The sequence below is a fragment of the Pseudonaja textilis genome, chromosome Z (assembly GCF_049901715.1).
Source record: "Pseudonaja textilis isolate UNSWEBS1 chromosome Z, rPseTex1.2, whole genome shotgun sequence".
Taxonomy (NCBI): Eukaryota; Metazoa; Chordata; class Lepidosauria; order Squamata; family Elapidae; genus Pseudonaja; species Pseudonaja textilis.
The window spans coordinates 87877546-87889608 of NC_142008.1; the positions used below are offsets into that span (position 1 = coordinate 87877546).

The window sequence follows — 12063 nt, forward strand, 5'->3', positions numbered from 1 at the left end:
CTGGGCATACTTCTATCCCTTAAAGGCCATTTTTCTCCACAACTTTGTGAAGCAGGTTGAGCTGAGGAAGAGTCTGGGCCAAAGGCACTCAGAGGGCTTTTGTGGCTGTGGCTGAGTGGCCAAGAGACCTGAGACTCTCCCATGCTGGCCCAATGCTTTCAATATGGCACCACAGTGGTTGCCATTTTAAAAAGAGCATTAAAATCTTGAGCCTATTTTTCTACCTGGGATAATTATTTGATGTTAGACATTCCATTGTTGATTGATTTAATTAAAAATGAATTATTTGGCTCACCAGGAATCTTCCCCAATGTTTTATCATGGAAGGGTGTAAAATCTTTTATGACAATAGTTATCGGAGGGTTAAACCTCCAACGAAGAACTAGGGGGCTTCTTAGAGCTTTTAGAGCTTGCCAAGGCACTCCATTTTGTTATGAATTTGAAAATAGTTCCTCAGGTGACAGTTATTTATTCTTTGCATACGTTCTGGGTCACAGTGTAATTTGTCTAGGAAGATTGAAGTCCCTCCATTATTGTTTAGAACTTACGAGCAGAACAAAATACCACGATTTAGCGGATGCACAGCATTCAGGCCAAAAGCCCCAGGGTTCAGCTCAATCTGGCTTAATAAAGGACGCACGGTGCGTTGTTCAAAAGGAGCCCTGGTTGCTGGCTGAAGCGTGAGAGTTTACAGAGAGTCCTTTCAGTGGAGAGAAAACGCTCCCCTAGAAGGAACCGGCTGTCTCTAGGCCACCAATCCGGCGTTTCGCTCTGCATTCGCGCAGAGGCGCGCTCCGACAGTGTTCAGTGCGGGGAGGCGGGAAGCTGAGGGCGCTGTGAATGCCATTTGGCCGCGCTGGGTCGGTGTCCGCCGGGGGTCGCCCTGCTTTACAGGCGCGCTGCGGATACGGTGAGAGGAGAAGGGAGGGCGGAGGCGGAGCTAGGCGGGCTTAGCGAGCGCCGTCTGGTCGGAATTAAGGCGGGCGGCGCGGTGAATCAGCCGGCAAAGCAGCTGAGTCGGTGCCGAGGAAGGCTGCTCACCAGCCGGTCGGGGCTCCCCGCACCGTTCTCGGGAGGGAGCGACTGGCCAGTCCAGGGGGCGCACTGGGGGCGGCACTCGGGCCGGCAGACAAGCAGGCACCCTCCGTGTGCCGCTGCATCACTGGACGAACTTCTGCATGCATTTCCTCGTTTGACTCGGCGGAGCCGGGCTGGGGAAGCTGGACGGCCTCGCATCCGCCCCTCTGCCGCTTCCCCGCAGCCCCCAGAGCCGAGCCGGTGCTGCAGGACCCTGGACAGAAACCACGGTGCCCGGAGGACGCGCAGTGCGGTGGGTACCACGGAGACACCGCGGCACGGAGGGGAACGGAGGAGGAGGAGGAGGAGGACAGGCGCCATCGCGTCCTTTGGGGAGGGGAGGCGCGGGGGGGAAAGGGGAGGAATGCAGCAATATTGCGGCGGGTGGGAGGGCGTGCGGGAGCCCAGCGCTATCTCGCGCCCGCGCCCGGAAAAAAGCAAAGCTTGGATGGAGAGAAGAAAGGCGATTTGGTGAAAGAGAAATATTTATCCTCTTAAAGGTACTACCGTTTCTAGCTGTTTGGTACGCAGGCAGGAGTGGGGGAAATATGCATGGTGGGGGTCTAATTAAAAACATGGATGACTGATCTTTCTCTCCCTCTGTCTTTACATGCGTATGGACGGAAAGAGACCTTTTATTTTAGAGAGATGGAGAAGCACCTGACATCTTCCATGATAAATCAATTATTCCACAAGGTGCTAAGAGATTCTTTGTTTTGCTGCAGCCAACTAATATGGCTCCCTCTCTTGAAAGCATCCCTAATACACCTATATACACTTGCCAGCAAAACACTGGGGCAAGGCTATCTCGGTAGCCTTCCTCTCTAAAGATACCTAGCTTTTCCCTTCGTCTTTCATGGAGTAATATGTAGGCCATTTATAGATAATGAAGCCAAGTCTTTGATGTGTGTGTGTGTGTGTGTGTGTGTGTGTGTGTGTGTGTGTGGCATCCTACAAAGCTTTGGGCTTGAAATTCAAGGTCCCATCACACAGGGCAGTCTTTGCATGTGTCCACGTTAGGTGTTATGTTCCCTCCCCCCTTGTCTCCCTGTCCCCAAGAACAGTTTAATTTGGAAGGGAGAAATGGATAAAAGTAATAATAAACACAACAACGCTCTTAGTCATGAATATAATTGAATGGGGTTAGTATTACCGAAAAGCAGGAGGCTGCGTATCTGGGAGAAAACAACCCCTGCCTGGGTTTATTGGAATTCTTTTTGCCTTTGGTAGGTAACTTCTGAATCCTATTTGAGGCTGTGACGGAAAGGAGACCCAGCAGGGTTGAAGCAGAGACTCTCTGCCCTGGTGGTGACAGCGCCCAGCTCTGTCCACTCTGCTCTGCTCCCTGCTGCCTGTGCACCATGGGCACCGTCTTGAGCCTTTCACCCAGTTACCGGAAAGCCACCCTCTCCGAGGATGGTTCAACCACAGTGGGGCATTATACTGCAGTCCAGAACAGTAAGAATGCCAAGGATAAGAGCCTGAAGCGCCATTCCATCATTTCAGTGCTGCCTTGGAAACGCATCGCAGCTGTATCTGCCAAAAAGAAAAACTCCAAGAAGGTGCAGCCCAACAGCAGTTATCAGAACAACATTACACACCTCAACAATGAGAACCTAAAGAAATCTCTGTCTTGTGCCAATCTGTCCACCTTTGCCCAGAACCAGGGTGGTCAGCCTACAGCTCCAAGCCACCAGATCTCCAGCTCCAAGGGCACCGTTTCTTCTGTCAAGAAAACACCTCACCCCAGCTGCAACTCATCTGGCACCCCCAAGAGGGTCCTTGTCCAAGCCTCAACCAGTGAGCTACTAAGATGCTTGGGGGCATTCCTTTGTAGACGCTGCTACAGGCTGAAGCACCTTTCTCCCACCGACCCAGTATTGTGGCTCAGAAGCGTGGACCGATCTCTCCTCTTGCAAGGCTGGCAAGACCAAGGCTTCATCACTCCAGCCAACGTGGTCTTTTTGTACATGCTTTGCCGGGATGTCATTTCATCTGAAGTAGCCACGGACCATGATCTTCAGGCTGTCTTACTTACCTGCCTCTATCTCTCCTATTCCTACATGGGCAATGAGATCTCCTACCCACTCAAACCCTTTCTGGTAGAGAGCTGTAAAGAGGCATTTTGGGATCGTTGCCTCTCCATCATCAACCTCATGAGTCCCAAAATGTTGCAAATCAATGCTGACCCACACTATTTCACTCAGGTCTTTGCTGACCTGAAGAACGAGAGCAGCCAAGAAGAGAAGAACCGGCTGCTCATTGGCCTGGATCGGTGAGCTAAAACTCCCCCTCATTCACCCTTTCATTTATCTTGTTTTTATGTTATGTTTCTTTTCCATACAAGCCAGGACACATAGGTGAGACTGGACAGGCCTGAAAGAAATCAGCCACCCACTGCTGGTCTCCACCATTATTACCTTGGCTTCTATGAATCACCACTGACAAAAAAAAATGAAATGGGTTTGCCTGTTTGGTTTTCAGTTTTGCTGCATGTGATGGATATGGCTTCTTTTCCAGATTGTAAACCAGGAGAGGGCAAAATAGAGTGGAGAAGCAAGTACCATGATACAGGATCATGGCATCCTTTCACCTTTTGCTTGTCCTAAATACCTTGCGAATTGAGGTGAACTAGCTTGCAGGATTTACTTCTTCACAGTGGAAGGCAGTGGAGGAACATAGTATTTACAATTCTTAAGAAGAAAAAGACCAAATCTAGTAGATGCTCTAGCACCTGGTATTCTAGAAAAGAGATCAAAGAATGGATTTTTTAAAAATAGTAATTTAATATTACTACTTTGTACACCAGTTTCAACAAGATGACATCATCTCAGTACTGGCCTTCAGAAGGGACTCTTACTCCATGACAGTGTGATTATATTGAGAAACAAAAGTGTGTAAGGAAAAGTCAGGAAATACACAAGAGACACAGCTCATTTGTATATGATATTGCCACTTGCGCCCATTTCATTGGGGGCCTTCCACTTAGGCTCTCTAGGTTTTCTCTCAATATCAGTATCAAAAGATGAAGATGAGACTTGACAATCTTTTCTTGCTAAGGTAGATATAAGCCACAATATGGGTTGGAAGGTGAGATTTCAAAATAATCCCAGGCAATAGGTACTAGCTGGTATTGATTTGTGGCAAGTAATGCATGTTAATATTTGACTGGTCAAAAATGGTTAATTCTCTTGGGGTGGGGTGATGTTTGCATAATATAACTTTGCTGTTCTGAACAGACTGACTTTGAGTCACTTGAGATTTTTCTGAGCATCTGCAATAAAGTTCCCCAGTTCGATTATTTATTGAAAAATGCTTAGGCTTATGTTATTAAATGTAAGAAATGGTGCTGAATTTCAGTGTAGAAATGCTTTTCTTCTAAGGGGTTCCTTGCTGCCCCAGCCGGAACAGTATAATTCATGTACATTTAGCCAACCAAAACTCTTCATACTTTATGAAAAATAGTAACAGCCACAATAAGCACAAGGAAATCCTGAGGACTGTGAGTGAAGATAAGTTGTAATCTAAACCTGTAGCAGATACGAAATATTCAGATATTTTGTAGAGTAAAATTGCAGAAGGTTCTTTTCGGCCATAAATCTGTTCCCATGCTTGGAGACATTCTCTTCCACCTTGCAGATTTACAATTATATGTGACCATCTAAGAATTTCAATATTTTTCCCCCACATTGAACATCTAAATATTTGATTAATGTTAAATTCTGATGCTTATATATTTATTTTGTTTAGTTCTCTAGTTCCTAAACAGTATGTAAAGGTTAAAATACTCTAATCTTCAGGGATAGTCAAAAGTATATTTAAAAAAAAGTGTAGTGGGGAGACTGAATTTCCCTCAGTTACTAATAATATGTATTAAATGTCAATAGTCCAGGTCTAGGGTTCTGTGGAAGATGTGAACTTTTGGAATGGAGGTAATCTCCTTCACTGTTTTAAGTTCTCACAAGCTGGACAGTTAAATAGTATAAAGGCAATAATACTCTGGGGTAAAGAAGGCTGTGGATAAAAGGATAAGTTAGAAATATTCTAGAAAGCTCTTCTAATGCTATGGCTGAGAATGCTGGCATTCTAGCAGATAGCCAGAGGGAGAACTATATTGTGTCTTTAAATAGGATAGGCTTGCAATTAACTTAGAAAACAGCAAAGCACTATTAAAAATACAGAAGAACACTAAAAGCTGTGAAATCTGAAAAGGCCAAAGCTAAGAGGCTGCAGTAGATTGGAACCAAAATGCATGTGTTATGATGATTAAGTAGCTGCTGGGTTTGTTCGGCAGGTCTTGCCACTGCTTCAAAAGCTAGGCCAAAATCTGAGCCATTAAGTGAGATACTGTTAAGCTTGCTGTTGCGTTTCTAAAGTAAAATAGAGCATCATAGAGGAAGGGAGGGCTCCTCTACAGATCTCCCCTGCAAACAATTTGCTTCTCTGAAATGGGTGGTATCTATCATCATATCAGTCTCCCTCGGAGACCCCAGTTTCTCATTCAGCATTATGGCTGAGTTCTGGAATAATTTACAAAAGTGGCTCAGACAAAATTCTGGAATGTGCTTGAAGGGCATCATTCCCCTGGTTGTTAAAAATGACAGCAAATCTTTTTGCCCTTCCTCTCCTTTTAAATAAAGACAAAAGACTTTAAATAAAAGCAAATCACAGTTGTATTTATATGGATATGAAAGCTTAAAGCTGCAATCCTTTGCATGTTTACACGGAAATAAGTTGCATTCAAAGAATCAGACTTATTTCTGAGTAGGTATGCTTTAGATTGCACTGCATGGGAAGCAAATGTGACTTGGTGGTATAATTGATGTGCAAAACTATCTTGGCTTGAACCTATATATTTACTGTTTTATAGTGGGGGTGGGGAAGACAACTGATGTACTTGATATAGAAGAGCAATGAGTGAGACTTTAATATGCTGCTGTACGAAATGAATCATTTTAGAACAAAATCTATGCTTATGGCAAGAGGAAAAAGAAAACATCCTTTTCTGTCATTCCATTATTGCTTTACAGTAATACTGTGCATGCCAAAAGCAGCATTGTGACTTTTGACAGCAGGTAAAACTTTAGAACACTTGATTGTAAAAAGAAAAAAAAAAAGAATCATAACTTACCATCCACAAATTTCAAGCAGATATACTGCTTTCATCCACACCTTCATTTCTTCAAATCAATGTATTTCATCTCAAGACTTCTAGATATTTTCTGATATTAACTGTACACAGTTCTTAATGTTTAGCATTATTCTAAACTATTTTTTTCAAAGGAAAAAAACACAAATAGTGTGCCATTTTTTTTCCACTTGAACATTCTTCAAAACTACATTTTGGAAGTGGGGGGAAAAGAAAGCAGGATCTGCTAAATTCTATATGTCTGTGTATGTTAAAAGTTTTTGGATTTTTTTAGCGTGCAATCCCTTCTGTAGATATTTGTTGACCAAAATTGGTGGTATTGCTTATTATTACTTAATTTATAAATGGTCTTTTGTATGTATGTGTACTATAGTGTGTTTCTAAGTATGAGGTTTATAAATATGACAAGACTGTCAAAGAGCTGTGTGTGCCTGTAACTTAATTCCTCCCTATTTTTATTTATTTTTGTATTGCTGATTAAAAATAAAATGCACTGACCATCCATGACACAAATGATTTTCAGAGGATTTTTTAAAAAGCTGTCTATGGTGGGAAGATGACAAGGAAAATAGTGGTAAATAATGGGAGCTTTGGGGAAACAGTTGAATTTATCTTGATACATGACAAGTTTCAACCAATGTGATCTTAAAACTGAGTCAGTTACTTTGATTCATAGATGTGGGCTCTCAGATGCTATACTTTAAATGAGTACATAATCAAGTCAAAAAATAGGTATTTATTTTAACCAACTGCCTAGAAATCTCATGATTTAAACATCAATAAAAATCAGGAGATCATATTTTTTTAATGTAATCGTGCAATAAAAGGAAGTGATAGGGAAGAAGACTATTACCATAGTTGGCAAAAATGACAATGATTAGTTGAAATTATGACACGGCTTTCTTTTCTTTTCTTTTTTTTTCCTCTGAAAAGAGAAAGACAAAATACATTTCAGAAAATGCAGAATCAAACTCAAGTAAATGGAGTTGGGTATAAATGATAGTCCTTTTATTTCAATTATGTAAACAAAAATACATCTTCATTATGAATAGTACTTGTGTCCACATTTCTGTGTAAACTATTTAAAAATATTAATTACATGATTACCTCATTCTTAAAAGATCAGGCATACAATTAAGAAATAGTTAATTTATAGATAAGATCCAGAAATACACACGTAAGGTAGAATCCAGTATCATATGAGCAGCTCAGACACTTAAGATTTTCTTCCCTCTGGAAACCTTTGCCCAGTTCTCTATGCTCTCCTGCTGACTGGGTGCTCTGCAAAGCACAGTGTGGAGGAGGAATTTCCTCTTCCTGTTTTGGTAGCAGAAACTACCTTTTTAAAAAATCAAACAGAATAATGTATCTGCTGCCCCAACAACCATACACACAAATCAAGAAAGACAGAAATACTGTTAATTCACTTAAATCAAAATACTTCATTACACATTATATAATCAACTTAATAGATTTGTATCTTGGTATGGAAAGATTTCATCTTTCATACAGTTTTCATAAATTTGGTCATCATTAAAATCCAGCCTTTATTTTGGGATATTAAATAAAAGTGCTAATTTTATATCTTCTGAGGCTAATTTAGCTGCTTTGAAACTAAACGCTTGAAGGCACCAGGGATTTTAGGCAATCCACTTCTCTATTGGCAGTAGAGATAGGACCAGATACTCAGTCTAGCTGGATGGGCTGATCAAAAGCTAGCTTGCTTTTTAGTTGGAATGAAGGATTAGGCTCTACCGCTTGCTTTTCATCATGAATGTGCTGCCATTTTGGGGGAATGGAGAAGAGAACACACGAAGAGATTTCTACAGTTACATTGATCTTCCAAGGCAACTCATATTCTGCTTTGTAAGTTCCACCTGCCCTGTATTTAATTCTGCCTAAATAACAGCCTGATGGTTTTGGGCTGGGAATCATGGGGTTTAGAATGAGAGTCCCTACCTGGAAGGCACTTGGTTGAAGAAGTCCTTTTAAGAGCACTTGGAGATACTAGAAGATTGGGCTCATCAGTGGGAAAAAAAAGGGAAAAGAAAGGCATAGAGATAGTAATAATATTCATTGAAAAGCTAATTTGAAAAGAAGAGCAGTAACTCATCTTGGGCAGAGGCAGACAATCCTATTTAGGAAATGAGCCATATTTAAGAATGACTCAGAAGCAAGCAGGACTTCTTCTAACTAGCTAGTTAAGCAACATTTGTTTGCCATTTTGTGCCCCAGCTCACAGAAATGGTAAATACTGCATTCTCACACTTAAAACAAAAACAGGCTTACTGAAGCAATTAGCTCTACCATCATTGCTTTATTCTTAGGTTGCGTGCAGTTATAGTTACTTAAGTCCTGACCTGTCCAGCAGTGTCAGGTTTACAACTATTTACCTTTAAATGGCCCAAAATAGCAATCTCCTCCCTTGTTTTAAGATGCTCTCCATCAATGTTTGAAGCATGTTTTTTTTTTTTGGCACAAGAAGAAACAAAGGCTTGTTAACAAGGCTATAACTACACCTCAGCAGAGGGCTGTACAAGCAGCAAAAGGCAACTACAAGTCTAAGCTGGCCAGTATAATGCCAGCTGCTCAAAGCACATTAATGATATATTGGCCCAACCTTTGGGCTCCAATGCTTGCAATTGGAGTGCCATCAACAATCAGTCATTGAGAATCTGAGCCAAGCTGAATACTGAAAGGAAAGGGGGATGGGAAATGTTTTTTTTTTAAATTTGTAACCTTTATTATTTTTACAAATAAGGCAGTGAACATATCCCACCTCTTCTCCTATTTTTCCCACAACAACCTATGAAGTGAGTTGAAGAGAGAGGAGGGGGGAAGGAGATTGTGGGGGAGAGAGAGACTGGCTCAAGGTCACCAAGGTTGCTTTCATGGCTAAGGTGGAATTAGAACTCACAGTCTCCGGTTTACGTTAAAAGACAGACCCACCAAGAGATTATATAAAAATACAGTATAAGTTCAACAAGCCTTTGAGTTGCACAATAGGACCCACCCAACAAAACAATGAATCCCCAACCTAAATACACACAGAGTGTCAAAGGAAACTTCCTTGGAAAAAAGACTGAAGGGATGGAGTAGCTTTCAGGGAAATAATTTCCAGCCTCTTGTAACTATCTTATAGAAAATCTCTTTCCCCCAAATATAGCTCCCATTTATAAATTAAGATTTGGTGTTTGTAAATCCAGAGTGAGTCCTTCTGTTTCTTCTCATACAAACGTTTGGTTCCTCTATTGCAGTCTCAACTATTAGCTCTACAATAATTTTATATATCTGGAGAATTCATTAATAAAAGCTACTTTGGTACACAATGGATCATACAATAATTTAAAATCATAGTTGGCTTAATGGAGGAAGCATTTCAAGTTCTCAATTCATTAATAATGTCTAGATTTGTGTTGCAGACCAATACTTTCATACTCTTCCCTCCATAAAACTTAAGGCACTAAGTTTGAAGACATCAGTAGACTGTGGAAGGATGCTTAGTGACAAGAGTAAAATTAATTCTCAGGAACCCAGAGGATGAAACCTGTTCGATCCTTGATGAAGTTTGGCTCTGATTGGTTAATTTTGGTTTTCACTGAGATGCTGCATTTTCGCCCATGCATGCTGCACTGGACAGGGTTAGTGATGTTTACTTGCAGATGACGGTTTTCACTGTAGGTAAAAAGAGAGTAATGAAATAAAAAGGATTAATTCTTAAGGGGAGATGATTAAAGCAGGCTACGGCCCACTACCAGGCTTTGAGCTGTTCGGAACTGGGTTGTGAAAGAGGGCAAGCATGCACACGCATTCCCACTTGTGTGAGCAGCAGGGAGTGTGCACACTCCATTTTGCACAAATGGCGGCCAAGCAAGCCCACTCCTCATGCAAATGGAGCTGAGCATGTACACTTGCTCACCACTCACACCACCGGTCTGCAAAGCCAGAACTTTGGGGAAGTCTGGATTTAAGAATATATTGTAGAGGGGGAAAGGAGACAATGAATCTACACTTGGGAAGGTTGCAAAGGATACCATGTACACTTTCATAATTATAGAAAACGTCACTGCTAAATATCAATTATCTTCAACCTGGGAAGCACCTTGGGAGGCCATGACTAACAGGCAGAGATTACAGCAGATTAGGCAAATGAAAAAAAAGGAAGAATTACTTTAATCACCAATGATAAGGTCTGGAATTTTTTGTTGTTGGACAACCGTAACATAAGCATTCCTTGGTTTGAGATCAGAAAAATTATAGACAGAAAACCCATACAGAAAGAGTAGGAACAAAGCTCTTCGCATATCATCACTTCCAATAATTATAATTACAATAATTACAATATCCCCCACCCTCACTGTGAGCGTGCTATGAAAAAGCTTACAGGATTCCCTTGAAGTGTTTGCAAGGGGGAGAAGACAAACAATCAAGTGGATTCTGAATACAATTACTCTTTTGCTTGACCTTTTCCCCTTTGCAGAGCAGAGAGAGTGGAAGGGATTTCAAGAGAGTAAGCTGTTTGCTATTCTAGACACTGAAAGCAACGTGATTGCACTGGCAAAGTCAAAGTCAAAGGAGAGATAGTCCATAAAAATCACTTGCCTTTTTTCTCCCCCAACACCTCATAGACTGGAGAAATTGGAGAGAAAGAGATTTCAACCTGTTTGCATATTTTGTCCATATTTCCCTATCCTAGGCTGTCAGCAAGATTGGACTGCTTTTAATTCAAGATAGGAAGCAGGCATTCAGGCATTCCAAATGGCAGGAGAATGCTAACAAAAGAATGGCAACAAAAGTCAAAGGTGTGAAACTGAGTACTGCAATCTTGTCTTTTTCCAGCAGGAATGTTAAATGATTTCCCACTTAGTGAGCGCTGCACTTAGTTGCTGGTCCCATAATTTATACCTCATTTCTTAAGTACTGTGGGTAAAATGAAATGAAAGTCTCCTTTAAAAAAAAAGACAACAGATCAGTTGATTAAATATCAGTAACTTTTAAAAGCTCTTCTATAATTTTTTTGAAAAAAAAAGAGGATTACTCAGGGAAAATGGATACATTCCAGTTTTTCATTTTTTAAATTAATGTTAATTACCAAAATAATTAATGTTCAAAAATGCAGGAAATGTAATAACAATTTTTCTATATTTGGCAGAAATGTTTATAAACTCAACAATTTTGGAAGATACTTCAGTGCAAGATGAAACAGGTTTTTTTTCTAAGCAGGGCTTAACAGAAAAATTAGTTATCCTACAAAATATACAGAGCTGCCCCTGTCCATGATAACAGCTGCTAGAATAGTTTCTTTCTTTCTAAGAATTGCACATAATTCCTTCTTAATAGTGAAGTAAACTATGGGAATATGTATCAATGTAAAAACAATCAATTTTGTATTTCTTTTAAAAAAATTATGACACTGAATTTAATTGAACCTGAAAATAATTTATGGACTTTAATGCTTCACATGGACTTGAACTACATCCAAAAGTTTATCCTATCATAAGATTTTAAAATACTAGATTTTGCCTGATTTGTTATAAGGACATATTTCTTCAGATAAGACTGAAAGTCCTATTAATTGCTAGTAGCATGTTGGCAGTCTTGGCTAATACTGATTATTGATTTGATTTTGACAATGGCCTTAAATTGCCAAATCGATGCACTATCGCTGTTATGCTACTGTAATATTGATTATGGGTAATCCTACCTTAGCGACTACCTCATTTAGATGCCATTCAGTTACACTGATGAAAAAGTAACTTTATGACCAATCCTCAAACTTACTACCTTTGAAGGTCTGTGAAACAAAGATCATAGGCGTAGTTGCTGTTTCACTTAAC

General features: G+C 40.6%; 2 protein-coding genes across 5 annotated transcripts in view; one reads left to right on the forward strand and one right to left on the reverse strand.

Moving 5' to 3' along the window:
• Positions 1–825: 825 nt before the first annotated feature.
• CDK5R1 (cyclin dependent kinase 5 regulatory subunit 1) overlaps positions 826–12063 on the forward strand; it is a 28451-nt gene continuing 17213 nt past the window's right edge. The window contains exons 1-3 of one of the 4 annotated variants that reach the window (XR_015740095.1): positions 827–1330; positions 2308–3352; positions 10923–11028. Coding sequence is in view for 2 of the 4 variants with exons in the window: in XM_087916390.1 (XP_087772516.1) it covers positions 2439–3356 (918 nt within the window). In the remaining 2 variants the exon portion in view is untranslated. Of the gene's footprint in view, positions 1331–2307; positions 8951–10922; positions 11029–12063 lie in introns of those variants that run through there. The other 3 variants (XR_015740094.1, XM_026718279.2, XM_087916390.1) reach the window with 3 other exon arrangements.
• MYO1D (myosin ID) overlaps positions 7209–12063 on the reverse strand; it is a 134693-nt gene continuing 129838 nt past the window's right edge. Inside the window, exon 22 of the mRNA XM_026718251.2 lies at positions 7209–9901. Coding sequence (XP_026574036.1) covers positions 9745–9901 — 157 coding nt within the window. The 3' untranslated portion in view covers positions 7209–9744. The remainder of the gene's footprint in view (positions 9902–12063) is intronic.